Source organism: Dama dama, chromosome 1 (genome assembly GCF_033118175.1).
Source record: "Dama dama isolate Ldn47 chromosome 1, ASM3311817v1, whole genome shotgun sequence".
Lineage (NCBI taxonomy): Eukaryota > Metazoa > Chordata > Mammalia > Artiodactyla > Cervidae > Dama > Dama dama.
In genome coordinates this window covers 28,371,357-28,395,126 of record NC_083681.1, presented here as the reverse complement: position 1 = coordinate 28,395,126, position 23,770 = coordinate 28,371,357, and the positions used below count along the sequence as shown (strand labels likewise).

The window sequence follows — 23,770 nt, the reverse complement described above, 5'->3', positions numbered from 1 at the left end:
GAGATTGGACTCCTTTTATGTCTTTTCGCTTTTTTTAAGTGTCTGCTAAAAAAATGTCTTCTGCCCATGTTTCTACTGGGTTGTCTGTCTTACTGATTTACAGGAGTTTTTGTTTCAATAGTAAGAACATGTCTTTTGTTTTATGTGTTACAAATAACTCTTTTGTTTCCTGATTTCTCCTTTCATTCTCTTTAAAATATCTTTCAATGAATACACATTTTAGTATAATTTTAATGTAACCAAATTTACTCTCTTTTCCTTTATGATGTGTGCCTTTTGCTTCTTGTTTAAGAAATCCTTCTATCTCCTGAAGCTATAATCTCCTTTATTACTTTATTTAAAAAAAACTTTGTAGTTTTACCATTTGTATTAAGTTGATCTACCTAGAATTGATTTTAGAATATGATACAAGGAAAGTGTCCTATTTAATTTTTTCCCATAGGAAAAATCAGATGTGCCTATGGCATTTATTGAGAAATTAATCCTTTCCCCAGTTTTATACAGTGCCTGCTGTCTTTTCTATGCACTGTTTTTAAAGCAACTTGTTGAGAAACAGTATGTTTCAAGGCTTGTATGCCTTTGGGAATTACATAAGTATAGCAAAGGATTGGCAGTCAAGAATAAAATGAAAAGCAGTAGTATATAATAACTGGGGAATTTGGAAGTAGTATAAAAATAATTCTGGGAGGTACATTTACCTCAGTATAAACATATGCATGATGCTAAAAGCACAGTGTGGGCTTTGAGGGCGTCCAGGTTGGCATTATTGGCTGAACCTTGTTCTTAGTAAGTCTTTTTTTTTCCAACCTTTGAATTTGAACATGTTGCTTAATGACCCTCACTTTCCCAGAAGTGAAATAAAAATAATGCTCATCTAATTCCCAGTGGCTCAATGGTAAAGAATCTGCCTGCAGGAGACATAGGAAATGAGGGTTCAATCCCTGGGTCAGGAAGATCCCCTGGAGGAGGAGATGACAATCATCTCCAGTATTCTCACCTGGAAAATCCCAAGGGCAGAGGAGCCTGGTGGGCTGTGGTCCAAAGGGTTGTGAAGAGGCGGGCTCAACTGAGCGACTGAACACACACAGACATACAACACACATACTCTGTAACACAGCACTTGATGGAGAGTTGCTTGAGAAATATGTGTACTGTATTCCATAGAATTCCAGGAGCTGCACAAATGGGAAAGCTGCAGCATTGGAAGAGACAGATCCAGGGCAGCCCAGGATGCCTGACTCACCAGAGTCCTTGCTGCTCGACTGCATGGCCCACATTGCTCATTTCTCAGTACCCTGAATGAATTTACTCCGAGTTCAGAATTATTAATTGGTTGTCATCCAACTTAGTAAGAAATGTCTTATTTTATTCATAGTGTGACATTCTAGATGATTCAGAATGAATCTGGGTTATGTTCATAGTTCATTCCTATGACTTAGCATTTCTTTTAAGACAAATTAACAAAACTTCTGAGGGAAAGTTATACCATTTCTAGTCTCAAGTATTTATGTGTGATCATAGTTTTCCCTCAGATAGAAGTACCTGTACAGTACTTGGATGACATAGTATGGTTGCTGCAGACCACCTTTTCCGTCCTTGACTTGCTTTTCTCCTCTCTCAGCTCCCCTGTTATAATGTTAAGATATCTCTCTCTCCCTTTTGCTCCATCCTTTTTCTGTTCCTGCACCTATAGCATAGGAAGTACCTATGGGTGTCCTAAACCATAATTCCCAGCCATTCCTTTTTCACTACTTATTCTTTCAAAAAACTTCTATCCATTCATTACTACACCTCGATTTGTCAGAACATCACTTGAATTTCTTCTCACCTTCTTAAACCAAACTTCTCACCTTTTTAAATTAAGAAAAAAAAATCTTTTTCTTCCCAAATCAAATACTCTGTACCTTCCCCTCCTTTTTATCCAATGTATTATCTCCCCTCAAGTACTGTCCAGGCTTTTGTCAAAATAATTTCTGAGTTGTTTCATTTTCACTCATTTCACTGTCTCATTTTCTGCTTTCTCACAGGCCTTCTACTTCTCCTCATACATTTTTTATAATTTTTTTTAGTTTTTAGGCTATGCCACATGGCATGTGGAATCTTAGTTCCTTGATCAGGGATCACCCACATCCCCTGCATTGGAAGCGTGGAGTCTTAATCACTGGACCACCAGGGAAGTCCCACCTCATACTTAATGTAGTCTTGCTTTCAGGTTAATATTACTACGTCTGCCTGTACCAGAAGTCCCAGTGATTCCTCAATGCCCATCAGTTCAGTTCAGTTGTTCAGTCTTGTCCAACTCTTTGCTACCCTACCCCATGGACTGAAGCATGTCAGGCTTCCCTGCCTATCACCAACTCCCAGAGCTGGCTCAAACTCATGTCCATCGAGTTGGTGATGCCATTCAACCATTTCATGGCCATAAGAGTTCTCAAACATTTTCAGGAAGAGTTGTTTTATTTATTTGTTTACATTCAGATGTCTAAATTATTTCCAGGAGATCCAGTCGGTCTGAGGTGAAGTTTGTGGATCACTGTAAATACATTGGTAATCCTGATGTGCTTACAGGGTTGAAAATCAGTGGTTGGAAGAGGATATAGGAAACAGAATGAGTACTGCTTATGATTTGACATAAGTAATTATTCAGATACCAGTTTTTTATTTGGGTGGTGGGTTCACAGGTGCTCATTGCATAACTAAAACTAAGTAACTACTTGTAGAAGAAAACATAGGGGTGAATCTTTGTGACCTTGGGTTAGGTAGTAATTTCTTAGATATGACACTGAAAGTGTAAGTACAAAGAAAATCTGGGTAAATTGGACATCAAAATTAAAAAAACTTAAGAGCATCAAAGGACACTATCAAGAAAGTGAAAAGATAATCCACAGAATGGGAGAAAATATTTGCAAATCATGTCTGTGGAGTTGTATCCAGAGAATATAAATAATTCTTACAACTTAATAATAAAAAGATAATCCAGGGACTTCCCTGGTGGTCCAGTGGTTAAGACTCCATGCTTCTACAGCAGAGGACAAGGTTCAATCCCTGGTCAGGTAACTAAGATCCTACATGTTGCATGGTGCTCAGGAAAATAAAAAGATAATGCAATCTAAAAATGGGCAAAAGATTTGAATAGGTATTTGTCCAAAAAAGATACACAAATGGCCAATTAGCACATGAAATGATGCCCAGCATCATTAGCTATCGAGGAAATGCAAATTAAAATCATGGTAAGATACCCCACCCACCAGAACAGCTGTAATTTAAAAAATATAAAAAGATAGTAATAAGTGTCAGGGAGGATGTGGAGAAATTAGACCTCTTGTACATTGTTGATGGGAATGTAAAGTATTGCAGCCATGCAGTTTCTGAAAAAGTTAAATATGGAGTTACCATATGACCCAACAGTTCCACTCCTAGGTATATATATATAAGAGAAATGAAAACATAAATCCACAAAAAAAGTTAGGTGAATGTTCATAGCAACATTATTTATAGTACCCCCTACCAAAAGAATCAATTTAAATATCCATCAAGTGATGAATGGATACATAACATGTGGTATGTTTATACAGTGGAATATCATAACTTAAAAAAAAAAAAGAATGAACTACCGATAGATGCTACAATGTGGATGAACCTTGAAAGCATTATGCTAACTGACAGTGAAAGTGAAAGTGAAGTCTCTCAGTCGTGTCTGACTCTTTGTGACCAGGTGGACTGTAGCCCACCAGGCTCCTCTGTCCATGGGATTCTGCAGGCAAGAATATTGGAGTGGGTTGCTATTTCCTTCTTCAGGGGATCTTCCTGACCCAGGGATTGAACGTAGGTCTCCTGCATTGCAGGCAGGTGCTTTAACCTCTGAGCCACCTGGGAAGCCCCATAACTGACAGTAGCCAGTCACAAAAGACCACGTATTATATTTGTTGTTCACTCACTCAGTCGTGTCTGACTCTTTGTGACCCCATGGATTGCAGCACACAAGGCTTTTCTGTCCTTCACCATCTCCCAGAGCTTGCTCAAACTCAAGTCCATCAAGTCGGTGATGCCATCCAACCATCTTGTCCTCTGTCACCGCTTCTCCTCCTCCCTTCAGTCTTTCCCAGCACCAAGGTCTTTTCCAATGAGTCGACTCTTTGCATCACGTGGCCAAAGGATTGGCGCTTCAGCTTCAGCATCAGTCCTTTCAATGAATATTCAGGGTTGATTTTCTTTCAGGTTGACTGGTTTGATCTCCTTGCCACCCAAGGGGCTCTGAAGAGTCTTCTCCAGCACTGCTAAGTCTGGCCTGTTGCTACTGTGTAATGTTGTTTCTTGCCATATACCTCTGTGAACCTTACATCATACCTAGGGTAGTTTCTTTATTGTTGCTTCAACTTAGCTTACTAGTTCCAAATGATCTGCCTTTGCTCTGCTTTTCCCCAACGACCACTTAGAAAAAACCCTTTCCGTATTCCCCCTGTGCTTTTCTAGATCCAGTCCACTCAACTTAAGTTCTTTCTTTTTTGAGTCCTTCAGTAGGAATATATCTTTTCTGCGTTCGGTTCTCTCATAGGAACCAACACATTGCTCTACTGATTAAAGGGTTCCAGAAATACATTTTAAATACATGAGTGAATGAAATGGAAGTACTTAGAGACCCTGATGGTGACATTAAGAATAAAAAGCTTTAGTAAACACTGAAAGACATTATGATTAAGAGCAACTTTCAGTTCAGTTCAGTTCAGTTCAGTCACTCAGTCATGTCCGACTCTTTGTGACCCCATGAACCACAGCACACCAGGCCTCCCTGTCCTTATAGTCCAACTCTCACATCCATACATGACTGCTGGAAGAACCATAGCCTTGACTAGACGGACCTTTGTTAGCAAAGTAATGTCTCTGCTTTTTAATATGCTGTCTAGATTGGTCATAACTTTTCTTCCAAGGAGCCAGTGTCTTTTTATTTCATAGCTGCAGTCGCCATCTGCAGTGATTTTGGAGCCCAAAAAAATAGTCAGCCACTGTTTTCACTGTTTCCCCATCTATTTGCCATGAGGTGATGGGACCAGATGCCATGATCTTAGTTTTCTGAATGTTGAGTTTTAAGCCAACTTTTTCAATCTCCTCTTTCACTTTCATCAAGAGGCTCTTTAGTTCCTCTTCACTTTCTGCCATAAGGGTGGTGTCACCTGCATATCTGAGGTTATTGATATTTCTCCCGGCAATCTTGATTCCAGCTTGCTGCTGAACCAAAATAAAATGAACAAGCCCATTCCATTGAAAGGAAATATGGTTTTCTAGGATCAAGGTAACTGATCAAACAAAATTCTAAAAGCTTTTCTTCCCTTGCTTCTTTGACATTTCTGATCCAAGCCAGCAAGAATACTCCCTCATTCTTTTTTAACCATTGCTTTAAAATTTTCATGAGAATTTCTGCTTCCAGGTTGGGTCATCTTGCAGTTTTTTTCATTTGCCTGCATGTGTAGATAACTAAAACCAACACAAATCTTAGTAATTCTGTTCCATGTCTTGTCTGTTTCCCACCTATCCCAGTATACCTGCACATCCCACTAGTAGTCCCTTCAGCCTTCCCTAAACTACCAGTAAAACCCCAAATAGACTGATTTGAATTTTAACTGCTTTCATTTTTCCTTGCCAGTCTTCTTACTATGGGTAGCAAACCCCTCCCCCTCAACAAAGGTAAGCTACTGAAAGAATAGAGGAGGAATTCTTTTCTTCTCGGTTATTCAGTTCCTGAAGTGTTGATTAGAAGGAATTAAACTTTCACAATGAGCTCCAGATTTCATATATGTTATTAATTTGAGATTTCTCTTGGAGAAGGAAATGGCAGCCCACTCCAGTATTCTTGCCTGGAAAATCCCCATGGACAGAGGAGCCTGGTCGGGCTACAGTCCTTGGGGTCGCGAAGAGTCGGACACAACTGAGCAAATTCGCTTCACTTAGTAATTTAAATGTTCAGAAAATAAGTTATAATTTTGCTGAATGGACAGTGAACTGGCCAGAATTTTTATCTTAGTGGCTGCATAGCTGTATTGAAGATTAATGTGTAACACTTGTGATGAGGCACTAGTGAAGACACGACAGCAGTATGCTCTCAGTAAAACTGAATGGTATAGTAATAATATGGGTATTGAAGTGGGAGGATGGGTCAGATTCTGTTAGGTTTGGTAAGTTAAAGAATGAATTGGGACTTCCCTGCTGGTCCAGTGGATAAGAATCTGCCTGCCAATGCAGAGGACATGAGTTTGATCCCTGGTTTGGGAAGTTTCCACAGGCCATGGAGCAGCTAAACCTGTGTACCCACAACTACTAACCCCACAGTCTAGAACCCTCAAGCCACAACAACTGAGTCTGTGTGCTGCAGCTGCTGAAACCAACATCTATTGAGCCCATGGACCACAGCTGCTGAAACTGGTGTGCCTAGAGCCTGTGCGCAGCAACTAGAGAAAGCCCGTGAGCAGTGACGAAGACCCAGCACAACAAAAAATAATAAGAAAAGGATGAATTGGCCTCTGCCAGGATCATTCATTGGAGGAAGCTGGTGTTCATGGCAGGGAAAGTGTCATATCAAGCAGGGTGAAGCAGATTTTGCTTACATGTGCAAAACCCTTAGGGTTAGGAGTAAGAGCAATATATGGAGTGATTAGAGGAGACCCATGACACATTTACAAGACTAAAGGGTTTTTGTTTGCTCTTTAATAGGAAAGAGAGGCAAGCTGGTGGAGGGCTGGTGGTTGTTGAATCTTGCTGTCGGTCTTTGGGTCTAGCTGTTGAAAGCAGCTGTGTGGCTATAACATGCTGTGGAAACAGGTGTTTCCCCCATGTGGCCTCTTTAGATGTCAGACCCTGATCAGTCATTCATTCTTGCACACTCATTTTTCATATAAACACCTAATAGCAATCTAAGCCTGTAGCCATTGCTGAAGATGGTTTCCTTTGATATTGTTTCCTTTGTAAAGATTTCCTGTTTGGTAGATTAAAAAAAAAAAAAGTTCTTGCTCTGTACCTTCTCCTCCTCAGCAGGGTAAAAGAGTAGAAAGGTGATTAATTGTAGATAGAGCATTCATAGTTCAAAATGACAAATTTCCCTTATATACTATAAGCTGCTTATTAGGAAGTTTCAAAATCAAGTGGTTTTAATTCATTGCTTGCCCTGTGGCATTCTCCATTCAAAACACAAGCAGAATACTCCATGACTTTCTCTTCTGGACTTTGCTATCCAATCACACCAACATCAGAGCCCATCAATTACTACAGTCTCGATCAACATGTCTTCCTCATTGTGCAGAGAAAGGCTAGTCGTGGGAAAGGATCTGGTGAAGGTCTTTGCCAACAAATTAAAGATACATCAAGAGTCCTCTTTCTAAATAAGTCCCAAAGTACCTGCTCTGTTGAATTGCCTTTGTTGGGATTTTTAGCAACCTATCCTATCTGTTTAGCAACAGACCCCAAGGACTGTAGCCCTATCTCAGTCTCTTAAGAAAAACAGGTTAAAGTTAAAGACTTCAACTGATAAAATGATTGGGCTTCAAATGTCATAGGTTAGTTGGTAGGGCTTTAATTGCAGTTGCATTCAACTCAACATTTGTTAAGCACCTACTGTGTTTAAGTTAAACCGAATGTTAAGTAATATGAGAGTCAGAGATGAAAAAAAGTATTTTTGAGGAATTGGGTAGAGAGGGGGTAGACCTCTACTAGAGAGATGTGTGTGTGTGCATGCTCAGTCTTGTCTGACTCTTTGTGACCCCACAGACTGTGGCCCATCAGGCTCCTCTGACAATGCGATTTCCCAGGCAAGAGTACTGCAATGGCTTGCCATGTCCTTCTCCAGGGGATTTTCCCAACCCAGGGATGGAACTCCTGCATTGGCAGGCGGGTTCTTTACCACTAGCGCCACCTGGGAAGCCTAAAGAGATAGGATAGTGTGTTTTTAAAAGAGCAAGAAAAATGAGATGTTTATATGTGGAATTAACAAAAAGAATACAAAGTAATGAGGGAATGCAGAGCAGGTGGAAGACGTTTCTTCGAGGAGACTCAGGAAGACTTGGCAGATGAGGCATTTGTTTTGCGTTAATGAATGAGAGTACTTATTTCTCTTGTCGAAATATCTCTGGTGATGCTAATGATGGCCCTGACCTCTAAGCCCCTTGTGATCACTGGGTTTTTTGCACCCTTAGGAGGGCTGACTAGGAGGTAGAGGCCATAGGAGCTGGCCAGCTGCCAGTCAGTCTAAGAAGGCTCCAGTAGCCAGGAGGTGACAAGAGGATTGGCCTAGCGCTTTTATTGCAATTTTATTGCAGTTTAATTTAGTGGCCCTTTCTTGAGTCCCTGCTATGTATGAAAACACTGTCTGGAGAATAATATAAATAAAACAATGTCCCTAGTTTACTGACTAGTGGAGGATATAAACACACGATACAACTAAATATAACATGAGGCTTGTGATTGGGCTGTAAAGGTACAAACAAAGGGCCAGGGAGGCACAGAGGAGTAAGCCACTGACGTGGTGTTTTGTAGTAAGAGTCAGTGAAGGCTTCATACAGGAAGTAATATTTGACTGGGCATTGAAAATAAGTGCTATTTCTAAAGTGGCAAGGAAAGGAAAAGGCATGGCACAGAAAGGAAGCAGCATAGAGAAGCACATAAACACAGGATGTGAATGGTCTCGCAATGCTGGAATGCCCGGGGATGGGCTTGAAATGTAGGGTGGGGCTGGGTGGCTGCGAAGAGAGCTGGACCCTTCTGTAAGCAGAATGGAGCCACCAGATGTTTCTGAGTAAGGAGGAGCGTGGTGTGATGTGTGTCATGCTCACTGCTCTCAGTGGGGGGCTTAGAGGCAAGTGAAGGGTAGTAAGCAAGAGTGTCAGTCAAGAAGATGAGAAATAATAAGAGTATGAACTGAGATGGGGGAATGGAAATGGAAAGAAGGAGGTAAGTTCAGGACACAGGGTAGAAGCAGTAAAAGTGTACCCCCAGTTTGAAATGGAAATGAGAGGGAGCGAGCGAAGACCCCAGTGCTCCTAGTAACGCAGTGGTAACTCCATGAATGAACATGGGAACATCGCTGGAAGAGCAGTTTGATTTTGCAAAATGGCGAGGTTGAGATGTTTGTTCCCAGGCACATATTAGAAGGCCACATCAGGTACTTAAGACTGGTACCAGGGTCAGAGCTCTAAATTTGGAGAATCATTACCAAACATGTGATTGATGATGGTGGAAGCTATGGGCCCAGAAGAGTTGGTCCTGAGAAAACATAGGGGAAGCAGTGAAAGTCAAAATCAGCACGTGCCTTACTAGAAAACACCTTCTGGAGGAAGAAGAAGAGCAAACAGCAAATGGAGGCAGAGTTGTCATTGGGAGTAAAACTAGGAGAGGGAGAGGAGCTTCTGAGAGGTGCTGGGAATGTGGGAATATGGTAGGCCTGGGAAAGGAGGGAGCTTCAGCCTGCCTTACCTGGAGTCCTTGATATAAATATCTATGTGCATAGAAGTATTTCTGAGTCAGTGAGACTCTGTCCTTTGGCTGCTGTCTTTGCTCATTTAAGTTCTTAGTCTTCCTCTCCACTCTGTACCCTCCAATCTCCCTTCTGCTCTCTCTTCACACAGTGGGAGGGGGAGAAATGAAAAGGGGAAGTTGAAGTTAAAATGTAAACATTCTTGGTTTAATTGCAAATAGACTGCATATTCTTTATATTGAATAAGCCATCTTAATGGTAATAAAGTCACTTTGTCTAATTTTTAAGTTCACTGTGTCTCTCGTGATCACAAATGTGTTCGTCACAAGAAGTAAAAATAATCTGAAAATCGTGGGTCCAGCTGAGTAGGCTTAACATGTATTTCCTGATTCTGATGTGGTCTTGTTATCAATCTATCCAATTTTGTTTTTGTTCTTAAAGGTACTGCTCACCTCAGTCCAGATTTGTGAAGGAAATGGTACTGATTTTGGTACTGATGTAAACCAATCATGTTTACTTTTGGTTAACCAAATATCTTTTACTTTCCAGCCCATCTGTATCTCTGTTTCAGTGTTATTTTAAATTTAAGTGGCTGGTTATATAATTTCTAAAGGTTCTGTTTCCATGTTTGATATTCAAACTTAAGGATCCAGAATCGTTTTTTTTTTTGTTGTTGTTTTTGTTTTTTTTTTAGGATCCAGAATCTTTATTCTAGTGACTAGAAACTAGTCTTCACTGGTAAAGATCACATGAGTGGTGTCCATTTGTCTTTCTAGATTTTGGCTTCAGTAACCTCTTTACTCCTGGGCAGCTGCTGAAGACCTGGTGTGGCAGCCCGCCCTATGCTGCGCCTGAACTCTTCGAAGGAAAGGAGTATGACGGACCCAAAGTGGACATCTGGGTATGTGATTGCCGCCTCTTCTCCCCACAGTGTTAGTTACCCTAGTCTGATGGCAGCTGTTCTCATCCTGGACAAGACTGAGATCTGGATCGCCTGTTCTTTGAATTTTCAAATCTTTGTGCAAAGTCTGTTCTCCAACCCTTGTCATATGGACTGAGCCACAGGTTTCCACCTCCCCCTTTGCATCTGCAAAGAAAAAAAAAAAATCCCAAGGGCAAGCTTGGATGGATGCCCTTGCCAAGAACAGAAATTATTTCTGTTGTTGCCACTTGCCTTCTCCCTAGGATGAGTACTGAGAGAAATTCTAGATATGTTCCCCAAAGTTAATGTCTGGAAGCAAAGAAGAATGCTAACTGTTCTAAAGATGATTGGCCTTGACAATGCCCCATATTATTTCTCATTAAAAAAAAAAAGAAAAGGAAATGTTTGTCCCATTATCTCGAGCATGACTCACCACTCTCTTCATCAGTTGAGTTCAGTCGCTCAATTGTGTCTGACTCTTTGCGACCCCATGGACTACAGCATGCCTAGCTTCGCTGTCCGTCCCCAATTCTTCATACACATACTATAATGACCTCTCTTGTTTCTCTGAGGTGATTAATCAAACATGTTCTCTGTTTGCGATGCAGAGCCTTGGAGTCGTCCTCTATGTGCTTGTGTGTGGGGCCCTGCCATTTGATGGGAGCACACTGCAGAATCTGCGGGCCCGCGTGTTGAGTGGAAAGTTTCGCATCCCATTTTTTATGTCCACAGGTAAGGGAGATGCCAGCACACAGTTACGACTGGGTTCATGGAACAGTAGACATGCTAAGTTATCACAGAATTGAGTGATGGGGTATAAATGGCCCATTTAACAGTTTGCTGAATTGAACCTGTGGAGGCACGATTCTATAGAAACAGAGTGACTATAACCTTGCCCTTGTTTGGTTCTGGACTCTACACAGGGCTGCTAGTGTGGTGGGCAGATTACTAAGTCTTTCTGAGTTTTGGTTTCCTCACTAATAAGAGGCTGGCAGTTTTGTGAGGACCGCTACTATGAGAACTAAATTAAATAATGTGTGGAGAGTTAATAGGCCCAGCACATAGTCGCAGAGCGGTAGATAGTCCTGTTTCATCTCTGTTTTATCTCTTGCCCTTTTTCAGGATAATATTTCTGTTGGGTTGGTAAAAAAGTTGATTTGGGTTCTTCCATAACACTTAAATGGTAAAATTTTTTGGCCAACCCAGTATTTACTGGGGGCTCCATTGAGATGTGGTAATAAATGGCAAGGGGAAAGCAGGCTTTGCATTTTAGTCTTGCTGATATTACATTTCCTGCTTCTGTGACATTTATCCCCCCAACTCAAATAAAAAAGTACTTTTTAAATGAGTGGGCAGTAGCTCTTTGAAAAAAGTAACACTGAAAACAGGCACCCAGAATCTACAGTATCTCATCACCATCTATATGCACACATAAGAAAGGGAGATTCTGGAGACAATGCTCTAAGCAGTCTGTTTAGTTTTGCTTCATCATGGTTTCAGTTAAAGGTACAACCTACAGAGTGTATGTCAACTGGGTTGGGAGCACAGTGTAAGCACATGGGAATTACGTTTTAGACAGAAAACAAGAATTGCATTTGAAATCAACATCAGAAATTTTGTTTCTAAAATGCATTTTAGAAAAAAGCCATGGGAAAAATAAAATAGAGCCAGGTGGTGGGTTAGGGATGGTGGGTGGGTGGTTATTTGTAAAGGTACGGCAGGGAACCCCTTCCCTGAAAAACAGACTTTTCGGTGAAGACTTGAAGAAGGCGAGGGGAGGGTATGAGTTGTGCAGTCTGAGGAAGGGCTTTGCAGGCAGAAGGGACAGCGAGAGGGCAAAGGCCTTGGGGAGATAACACACAGGAGTGTCTAAAGGAACAGGATGGAAGCCTCTGTGCTAGAAAGGAATGAGAGAGAGGACGGGAGAGGTGCAGTCAGAGGGGCAGGAGAAAGCTCACTTTGAGGGCCTGGTCAGTCAGTGTAAAGACCTTAGTTTTCACTCTTGAGTGAAATGTGAAAAATTAGAGGATTTTAACAAAGGAATGACATTAACTGACTTTTGGGTTTTCTTTAACTTTTATTATTTATTTTGAAAAATTTCAAGCACGCAAAAGTATTGAAAGAATTTTATGGTGACTTTTGTTCCTTAAAAAAAAAAAAATGACCCTGCCAACTCTCTTGGTTGAAAAGTTCAAGGGCTGAAGGAGGAAAACCAGTTAGTAAGGAGATTTTGGTGGCTAGTTCCCAGACTGGAGTGTAGAGGTTGGGGTGGTAAGAAGCCTTCAGATTCAAGAGATAATACATACTCTGTGGCACCGTTCCAAGCGTTTTGCAAACATTAACTCATTTAATTATTTTAACAACCCTATAAGATACATGAGACTATTAGCCCCCAACTTAGATAAAGCTGAAACCAGGAGACACTGAGCCATTTCCCCAAGATAACACAGCTACTAAGTGGCTGAACTAGAATCTGAACCTCGGCAGTATGGCTCCAGTAGCATTTATATGGGATTTGATCTGAGAGAAAGAGAGTAGTTAAAGGTAACTCCAGGGTTCTTGGCTTGAGCAACTGGAAGGATGGATTTACTGCTAATAGAGGTGGGAATGGCTAGAGAAGACTGCTTCCTTTTTGGAGAGAGGTTTTAGATGTGTTCATTTGAGATGCCCATTAGACATCTAAGTTGAGTTATGGTATGGGCAGTTGAAATTAGTAGGACTTGGTTGGGAGTGGTGGGCCATGGATACACATTTGGGAATGATCAGTGTATAGATAAGATTTAAAGCTCTGAGATAAGATCACACTTTAGGCCATGAATGTAGAGACGAGAAAAGGTCCAAGGGTTAATCTCTGGGACATGCTAACATTCAGAGATCAGGACCATGAACGGGGATCAGCATAGGAATGGTTAGTAAGTTAAGCCAGAGAGTTTGTGTCCTGGAAGACAAGGGAAGAGGATGTTTCAAGGAGGAGGGAATGAGGAACGGTGTGGAGTGCCCCTGATGGGTCAGATGATAGAACTTGTTGAAGGACAGAGAGGATGAAAAGTGCCCCATAATACTAAGAAAGCATCGAGACAGAAAAACAAGGCAGGCAGCCTCGTGTTGATCAGAGGGTCAGTTTTTTATAGGGTAACTTACTCACAGGGTGGGATCAGGCAGACAGCGATCCAGAAGCATTTACAGCTGTACTCTACACTGCAAAGGGGACAATTTTCTAGTTAACTTACGAGTATAGGGGTATGTGCTTAGAAACAGGAAGTACATTCCTAAGTCAAGATTTATGAATGGGTGACTAGTCTCATGATCACCAGGAATATGTCAGCCAAGATCTTCATCACTATTTGGTGATACCAGAGCATAGAGGCCACCTGGACCCAATAGTCATGAAACAGCATCCATTAACTACACAGTCCTTGACACAGAGAAGCGATTTACTACACGGCCCAGTCCTGGGGGCACAGTCAGTAGAAGGACAGGAGGAATGGTTAGGGGCCCAAGATAGCATCAGTTAACGCTAACAGCCACACAGAACTGAATATCAGATTTAGAAATTTGAGATCATTGAAGATCTTGAAGTACAGATTTAGTGGTGGAGTAGGAGCAAAGCCCTAATTCATGTAGATACAAGCAAGAAAGAATAGAAGGGAATGGAGAGAAAGGAAATAGGCACAACTCTTTCTGGTTTACCCTACAAGGAAGCAGAGAAGGGTGTAGTGGATTGCTCTGACAGACATCACCAGTGCTCTTGTCCTAATCTACTAGATATCCTCAGTCTTTATCTTAATGACTGCATGGCAGTATTTAGAGCTAAACACTAAAAATTCATCACTGCTTTCTTTCTTTCTTAAAAATAAACTTTATTTTTTAGAACAGTTTTGGGTTCAGAGCAAAATTAAGCGGAAAGTACAGAGAGCTCCCACGTTCACCCCCGCCCCCTCCCCTCACACTCATAGCTTCCTGCACTATCATTTGTTCCTTGTTGTTCAGTTGCTAAGCTGAGTCCAACTCTTTGCAACTCCATGGACTGCAGCATGCCAGGCTTCCCTGTCCTTCACTGTCTCCCAGAGTTTGCTCACATTCATGTCCATTGAGTCAGTGATGCAATCTTATCATCTCATCTTCTGCCGCCCTTTTCTCCTTTTGCCTTTAATTTTCCTAGCATCAGGGTCTTTTCCAATGAGTCAGCTCTTTGCCTCAGGCAGCCAATGTATCGGAGCTTCAGTTTTAACATCAATCCTTCCAATGCATATTCAGGGCTGCTTTCCTTTAGGATTGACTGGTTTGATCTCCTTGCAGTCCAAGGGACTCTCAGGAATCTTCTTCAGTACCATAATTCAAAAGCATCAGTTCTTTGATGCTCAGCCTATTTTATGGTCCAGCTCTCACATCCGTACATGACTACTGGAAAAGCCATAGCTTTGACTATACTTTTGTTGGCAAAATGATGTCTTTGCTTTTTAATATGGTGTCTAGGTTGTCATAGCTTTCTTCCACTGGCAGTATCTGGCAGTATCTACCAAAGTAGAACGTTTATTACAGTTGATCAACCTGCATTGACACTACACTGAATTATCACTGAAGTCCACTGTTTACTATGGTTCTGGTGTCATACAGAGAATCCTCTGTGCCTGTTCACCCCCTCCCACTCCCTTAACCCCTGGCAGGCAGTGATCATTTTGCTGTCCCCACAGTTTTACCTCTTCCAGAATGTCACATAGTTGGAATCATGTAGTATGTGGCCTTTTCAGATTAGCTTCTTTCACTTAGTAATATGCGTATAAAGTTCCTCTGTGTCTTTTCGTGGATTAATAGCTCGTTTCTCTTTAATGTTCAATAATATTCCATTTCCTGGGTGTACACAGTTTATTTATCCAGTCACCTACTGATCAACATCTTAGTTGCTTCCATGTTTTGGCGGTTATGAACAAAGCTGCTGTAAATGTCCCTGTGCAGGTTTTTGCGTGGACGTAAGTTTTCAGCTCACCTGAATAAATACCGGGGAGTGTGGTTGCTGGATGATACGCTAGGAGTATATTTAGTTTTGTAAGAAACCACCAGACTGCCTCTTGAAGTACCTGTGCCATGCTGCATCCCCACGTGCGGCATTTAGTGTTGTCAGGGCTGTGGGTCTTTGCTGGGCTAACGGTGTAAAGTGGTACCTTTGTTATTTTAATTTGTAATTCCTTAATGCTGTACGATGGTTAGCATTTCATATGCATGTTTACCATCTGTGTGTCTTTTTTGGCATATGTATAAGTGTTTTCCCCATTTTTTAACTGAGTTTATTTTCTTATCATTGAATCACTCCTTTTTTTATTATTAATTTTTATTGGAGCATGGTTGCTTTAGTGTTCTGTTACATTCTACTGTACAGCAAAATGAATCAGCCACTCCTTGCTTTTTAAAAATACCTTTTTTTCCATTGCTTCTCAGACACGACTTTCTCCAGTTTTCCTCCTGTCTCCCTGACTGCACCTTGTCTGCCAGATGTCTCTCTCTCTGCTCATCCTGTAAATCTTTTCTCTTCACACCATCTTTCTGAGCATATCACTCACTCTCATGGCTTTCGTCATTGCCATGTGTCCCGAGTTAACACTCAGGTAACTCGCTGGCCCAGACCTCTCCTCTGGGGTGAGGGGCTTATATATTCAGTCAGTTGCTACCATCAGCTTCACTTGCATGTCTTCAGCTCTCATTAGAGGAAACATTTTCAAAACTGAGTTTAATTCCTCCTTAGATTTGCTCTGCTCTGTATTCCCTTAGAGAATGGTATCACTGTCTGACCAAGACAGAAACTAGCCTTGACTCCTGACCACAGCTGCTCACTCACCAGACCCTCAACACCCAACCCTCCACTCCTGTAGACACTTCTGTAGTGGCTCTTGCCTGGATTAAATAACAGCCAATTAAATGGATGCCTGACTCCAGCCTTATCCTTCTCGAATGCAGCCTCCACATGGCTGCACGAGTAGTATTTCTAAAATATATATGTCAAAACAAACAGCACACATGCTTGCACACAAATCTGCTTGTATCATTTTCCAACTTAAACTTTTCAGTGGTTTATCATTTCCTCTAGGCTAACTTTCACTCCTTAACATGGCTAGAGCACTGACTTCATTTTTGACCATGACCATAGTAAAAACTACATTTTATACTGTGACATAGAAAATACATATATATATATATACAGCTGAACAAAAGTTTTCTTCTTTTTTAAAAAAAAGCAAACTTCGTCTTTACTATATGCAGTGCACGCTAACATATTTTATTCTATTACATTAAAAATGCTGATTATTACTTACTAGATTGATCACATAACTGCTGTTTGAAAAACAATGGCATGGAAATACCTCTGTGACCTGTCTCCTGCCTGTCTCTTCAGCCCCAGACCCCATTCTGCATCTCGTCACCCTAAGTTCCTTCCAGTTCCCTGAAAAAGTTATGTTTTGGGAAGCAATTCGTTCCTTCTGGGTGCTGCTTCTCCCCCCACCCCAAGCTACCCACTCCTGTATTCCTGAGCAGGAAGTTAGATGTGATAGAAATAAGAATCTAGATAATCTAGTCTACTATTCTTTCTTTTCTCATGGGACTTCCCAAACATTTCATTATACTAATTTCTTTCATTCTGTGTCTTCCACACCAGACTGTGAGCTTAGAGAAAGTAAAGACAAAAAACATGTTTTTTTTTCACAGTTGTGTCTAGCCTAGCAGAGTATCTGGCATGTGGTAGGATTTAGTAAACAGTAAGTAAATAGAATTCTGCTTAAAACCCTCCAGTGGCTTTCATTTACACTTGGAAAACCATTCCAAAAGTCATTATTATTATGGCCGCCATGAGGCGCGATGTGGTGGGCCCCAGTCTTTAATCTCATTTCCTGCTCTTCTTTGCTCTAGGCCCCGAGGTCCAGTCACAGCGGCGTCTTTGCTGTTTCTCACACTTGCCAAGCGCATGCATTCTTGTTTCCTCAGATATTCGCATGGCTTCCTCACCTCACTTGAGGTTTCTGCTTAAATGTCTCCTTGGAGAGGCCTCTCCTGATGCCCTCCTCGTTCCCTTTCCATAACTCTGCCTCATGCTTTTTCATGGCATTCACCACTGTCTGACGTTGTTTACTGTGTCCCCACCCTCATCCTCACTGCCTCTCGACTGTAATAAGGTTTTGTTTTTGTTCACTGCTGTATTCCTGGGCTTAGGACAGTGCATGGGTCCTGGTAGGCACTCAGTAAATGTCTGTTAAATGAATGAATACATGCATGAATGCATGGGTTTCTTACTACCAAATAATTCAAATAATAATATCAGTAACCGTAATTTACATTGCTTTAGGGCATTCAAGTTTACAAAGTGTTTCCTATACTTGATCTAATTTGAGCTAGAGGTTGCAGAGTCGGACACGACTGAGCGACTGAACTGAACTGAACTGAATTATACTCTGGAGTTGGTATTGGCACATAGGGTTTATCATTTTGCCAATGAAGTTTGAGAAGCTGACGTTTAAAGAAGTTTAGTTGACTTGCCTGAAGACACACAGGTGATAAATGACTAAGTCAGTTCTCAAAACTCAGTGTTTGTTCTACTGCACCACACTGTTACAAAGAAAGGGTGAGGTAAACAAACCGCTTCCTCTGCTTTTCCAATGTCCACAGTGTTTCCTGTGAGCAGCTTGGATCCCTTCTCCCCTCCACCCCCATAGCAAGGCAGATTTTCACTCAAGTCTTACCAGAGGTGGCTTCAGACAGCGGATGCTGGTGAATAGCTAACTATACTGTCAGCCACATAGTCTGTTAGTACTTAGAAATAAGCTGTGCCACATCTTCACTACTTAGAAAGAACTAATATTTATAGCATGGTAGAAGTTAGCAGGAAAGTTTAAAGACTTAGCGAATACCAATATAATTATCCTAAACGTGATCAGTCTTGAATCCTGGACAAGTAATTCCCTAAATAGGAATAACATTTTTTGGTAAGATTAAGTACCGAAAGGAACAAGAACCCAGTCTAGGAAATGAGTGGACAGTTGCCATGCTACCAGCGTGTTCTCTCTGCCCTCGGGGACAGACATGTGCTTGGCCTTGCCCACCATCACAGGCCCGAACCCCGGGCCCCTCAGGGGTTCTGTCAGGATAAGCCATGGGAGAAAATGGGCACGTCAGATGGTTTTGTCTTTTTAGGCTTAGAAGTCCTTTAGGTACCAGAAAGGTTCAAGTTCATGTAAAGGAAACCTAGAGTCTGTCCCTGAGTCCTTCTGCTTACACCTCTAGTTTCTGGACATAATTGTACCTTATTAGACCCAAAGTGAGTTCTTTATCTGGAGGCTGGAACCAGCCACTTTGCAGCCTGTCGGGTCTGCTGTTACTGTGCTACGGAAGATGATGTAATTGGGGGAGTCCTAAAGAACGGGGCCCTTTTTTTTTTCCCCTCAGGCTGTGGTCATAGACTTGAACTGAGTTTATCCATTTTCCTGCCAAAAGGGTCTAGAAACTCCAGCTGAACCAGTGTCGTGTTTTTTTTTTTTTTTTTATTATCTACTTCTGCTTTATTGACTACGCTAAAGCCTTTGATTATTTGGATCATAACAAATGTGGAAAATTCTTTTTTTTTTCCATTTATTTTTATTAGTTGGAGGCTAATTATTTTACAGTATTGTAGTGGTTTTTGCCATACATTGACATGAATCAGCCATGGATTTACATGTGTTCCCCATCCTGATCTCCCCTCCCACCTCCCTCCCCATCTCATCCCTCTGGGTCATCCCAGTGCACCAACCTTGTCTCATGCAGCCAACCTGGGCTGGCGATCTGTTTCACACTTGATAATACACATGCTTCGATGCTGTGTAGAACAGACCTTTGGACTCTATGGGAGAAGGCGAGGGTGGGATGATCTGAGAGAACAGTGCCGTTTTTTCAAAGTGGGCACTTGGGTGGCAGAGTGGGGAAGGCCCCAATGTCTAGCTTCTTCTAGCCAAGTTGAATTCCAGAATATGTACAGCTGTGTGGGAGGCCATACTATACAAATGGATATAGTTAGTTCAAGAATTCTAAGCATCTCTTCATTGTCAGTAATGTGTGGCATGAAGTACCCTCGCAGTTAGTGGGTATTTCTGGGCCTGGTCTTGTTTGTTTGATACAAACTTCCCTTCATGGACATCCCGAGATATACTAAAGACGTGCTTTCAGTTTGGAATGACAGGGGTATAAACTTACAAGGATTTATTTGGGGTGGGTCGATTTCATACCACCTAGTTCAGTAACTGTGTATCTATCTGTCTTCCTTTCCTCGCCCCTAGAGTAAAGAGTCCTTTGTATCAGAACTGTGTTTCACAGGTACAGCAGCATCCTCCATAAAATTTAAAGGTGACTGGCATGGTGTAAACATTTAGTAAGTCTTTCTTTAATGAAAAATTGAATCATCACCACTTACCTGTAGAATCTTCTGTCAGACTTTTGTATTTTATTATTGTTAATAAAGTGATCGGTAACTCACTGATGATCTGAATTATTAACTGGCTTTATGTACTTTTGTTATATAGGTTATTATATAAATGACCAGGTCAAGTGATTTCTAGTTCAAAAAGGGTTTGATCTGCAATCGAGTTGGCTTTCAATGTCTTAAGTAAAATATGTTTGATCTAGACTGGTGTTTTTGGGTTAGACTTCGCAGAGCGTCCCAGAGACCCAGTTAGATATTAATGAAACCCTGAGCCTAAATTATAGAAGTTTTGTTTTGTTTGTTTGAGTTCCTGCAGAAGGTGAGACCTGACCTGGCCACGTGTGTTCACAAATACTTTCTCTGACTTCCGCTCCCACTGAGGGAAGCCAGCAATGTAAATATTTTGAGCATCAAGCTCAATCACTACCAGTATATTTTTAAAAACCATGAGAGGCCTACTTATTAAAGCCTAGTTTGTCTTATTCACCAGTTACACCACCTATTAGCAAATATAGTAAGATCAGTCATTTATTTAGCTGAAGGAAAATTAATTTACAGTGGAATAAACTGCACTGACGGCAAGTGTATAGAGATCTCTTGTGGACGATGTTTTTGAGTCTGTATTGATTAAACGTCATTTGTGACTTAATTAATTGTAATACTGCATAAGCATTTTATCACTCAGATTGCAAGACCCAGGCTTACATAATGCTTCTGATGGAGACTACCGTGCAGCTACTGCCAAAAAGCTTCCACTTAGATGCAAACAACTTGGCCCTGATGGACTTACTCATCAAGAACCACACAACATCTTGCTTGGCTAAAAGCACTTTGTTTAGAGGGATTGGGACAGGAGATTAAAGTAACTCGCCCATCGGTCTCCATATACTCAAGGACTCAGAGTCCTCAGAGCAGTTCTTCCATACCTTTTTAAGGAACACTCTGCCACTTGGGGTGGAGGGGGGGCGGCTTCCCCAGTGGCTCAGAGGTAAAGAATCCGCTTGCAAGGCAAGAGGTGAAGGAGACACAGTTCGATCCCTGGGTCTGGAAGATTCCCTGGAGGAGGAAATGGTAAACCACTTCAGTATTCTTGCCTGTGATTGCACCTAAGACAGTAGAAAACCAGGAGGTAAATATGGGTGCTGCCCCGTTTATTATTATCCTTTTCAGGCACACTGTCTCCTCACTGCAGCATTCCAATACAGGAAAAGAGAGTAAGGGAATATGTCCTAGATGGAAAGACTCTGAAGGTTTGGATAATAGCTAACAGCCAGCCATTGAACACTTTCTCAGTACTAGACACTGTTGCGTTAGCCTGTCGATATCTCACATTTAAAACAACCCTATGAGGTAGGCTTCTGTTGTCACCTGGCAGACAAGACGATGGAGGCATGGTAAGGTTCAGTAACATACCCGGAATCACCCAGCTGGGCAGCGACACAGCTGTTTGAGCCCTTGCAGGCTGGCTTCAGAAGCCACCCAGGTGTCTTTGATTGTATTTTAATTCACAATGAGTACATTTCTGACACGTGATTCCAAGTATCAAGAGAGTTCTGGAATGGATATCTTTGCCCATTTGGATCACTTACGGGGGAAAAAAAAAGTGTTAGTATCAAGTACTGTGTATTGGATTCTGTAAAAGTGAGCCAGAATTTTCTTCCAGTATAATGGTTGCTATTAGGCCTTAAAATATATTTGAATAGTAAGATGGTATAAGCAACAAATTTTTATTTTAAAGATGTAACCTGCACATTGGACAGCTTCTAGTGTAAACAGTGGAACATGCTGGGATCTTTTCAAGGTCAGGGTTACAGGTAATGTAAGCCTCCCCCAGCCCTTACACCAGAGACTCCTAATTTCTAAATCTTAATTCTGGCACTGTCTCAGCCACCTAGAAAAACAGTTGAAAATAAGGAAAGATCAAGAAATAGATGTTATTTTTCTAACAAATGGAGATCTATGGGTGAAACAGTTGTTTTCTCCTCAGTCTGTCTCAGGTTGATAAACTTGTTAAACTCAAAGAGAGAAAGCCTTGCAGCCTATTTACTGATTCCCAACACCCACCAGTATTTGCTAAATTGTGCCAAGTCATCTCCCTTCAACTCTGTTCAGTCACAGAAAGGGTATCATAGGATTTAGATGTAAGGAACTTCTCTTCTATTCCAGAACATTCCAATAATTTGCAGAAACCAGTGTTTTGGGGTAGAATTTGTATTTAAACGACTTTCCACTTCCTTGACTGATCTCTTGCTGTTGGGCTGTCCTTGTAGGAATTTTACTGAATTCTCTGGTACTGGGACTTGCACTTCTCTTTCCCCAAAAGAACTAAAAACATTTGATTTCAAAACAGGACATTTTTTTCCTCAGTGTCATTTCTCTTAGAGGAGTTGATCTCAATGCTTGTTTATTATGAGTAAACTATTTTACAACAGCCAACATTATTATAAAGTAAGTTCCATTAGAGTTAATTCCAAGATTATCTAATTTCTTTCATTGTATAAAATTGTGGTATTGACTATTACTTTAAATAAAGTTAGAAATGTTTATGTATTTCTCTTGTGATAAGAAAGTATCAAAATTTAATTTTTAAAGAGTAAAAATCTTCTAATACCTACAGCACCATTGTTCTAGCACTGTCCAATATAACAAAATTTCATTGTAATAACAAAAAAACCCCTGTATTTTGTATGATTGTCCTTAACACTTATGCAGTGCATAAATGCGTCTATAGGACAGCATATTCACTGTGAATATATGTTCTTTGTACATAGAAATGCCTTACTGCAAGACCATTTGTCTACATTGTTTAAATTTTAAAACAGTCACTTCATAAGATCGATTTGACCTTAGCTGACAGTGATGGTGTTTCCTTGTGTGTGTGTTAGTCACTTGGTCATGTCTGACTCTTTGTGACGCTATGGACTACAGCCTGCCAAGCTCCTCTGTCCATGGGATCATCCGTTCAAGAATAATGGAGTGGGTTGCCATTTCCTCCTCTGGAGGATCTTCCCAACCCTGGATTCAAACCTGAGTCTCCTGCATTTCAGGCAGATTATTTACCATCTGAACTACTAGAACACGGCAGGGGTTTCCTTGGGCATGTTAAAAAATGTTATTTCTAGGACTCAGTCCACTAGCAGAGTGAGGATTCTTAACTCTGGCCAGCTTCAAACCAAAAAAAAAAAAAAAGGAACTTGGCACAAATACTTATGATTTTTAAAAAAATTTTAAGCCTTAATATATTAATTCAGTATTTAACTCTTATCACAGCCATGTTGCTCCATACAGAATTTGTCATTGCAGGTCAGTCATCAGTCTTGTTCTGTTTGTTATAATAGTATCAGTTCTCTCCCAGACTGGTACTTGAGCTGGCCAAAGTGAATGGATAATAGAATCAGGCTGTACATCACATTGTATTCTTGTTCTGAAAAGCACAAGAAATTAGTGCCATTTAACTTTAAAAATAATATGAAGTTAACTCGTTTTCATGGAAACAGACATTTTAGGTAGTTTACTTTTATTTCTTTTTTGGATTTTTGAGATTTGAGAAAAATAGAGCCCTCTTTGAAATTTGAATTGCTCTGGAGAATTAAATGTTATTAAGAAGTTGGTTAAAATTATCGAAAACAAAGAGCCCTCAGGCTAAATGTTTTGGCATTACCTTTGAACACACTTGGTATTGGCTGACTAGGGGCTTCCCAGGTGGCTCAGTGGGTAAAGAGTCTGCCTGCCAATGCAGGAGATGAGGAGACATGGGTTCAATCCCTGAGTCAGGAAGATCCCCTGGAGGAGGAAATGGCAACTCACTCCAGTATTTTTGCCAGAACAATCCCATGGACAGAGGGGTCTGGTGGGCTACATGCAGTCCACGGGGTCGCTAAAGAGTCATACATGACTGAGCACATAGCAGATGAGTCTAGCATTGACTGGAAAGAGGATGTGAGAAACCATG

General features: G+C 41.1%; 1 protein-coding gene across 5 annotated transcripts in view; it reads left to right on the top strand.

Annotated features, from left to right (window-relative positions):
• The window catches only part of SIK3 (SIK family kinase 3), a 262,793-nt gene that overhangs the window by 200,454 nt on the left and 38,569 nt on the right, over positions 1–23,770 (top strand). For all 5 annotated transcript variants that reach the window (XM_061145088.1, XM_061145086.1, XM_061145087.1 and 2 more), the window contains exons 5-6: positions 10,234–10,358; positions 10,988–11,111. In XM_061145088.1, the coding sequence (XP_061001071.1) occupies positions 10,234–10,358; positions 10,988–11,111 (249 nt within the window). The remainder of the gene's footprint in view (positions 1–10,233; positions 10,359–10,987; positions 11,112–23,770) is intronic.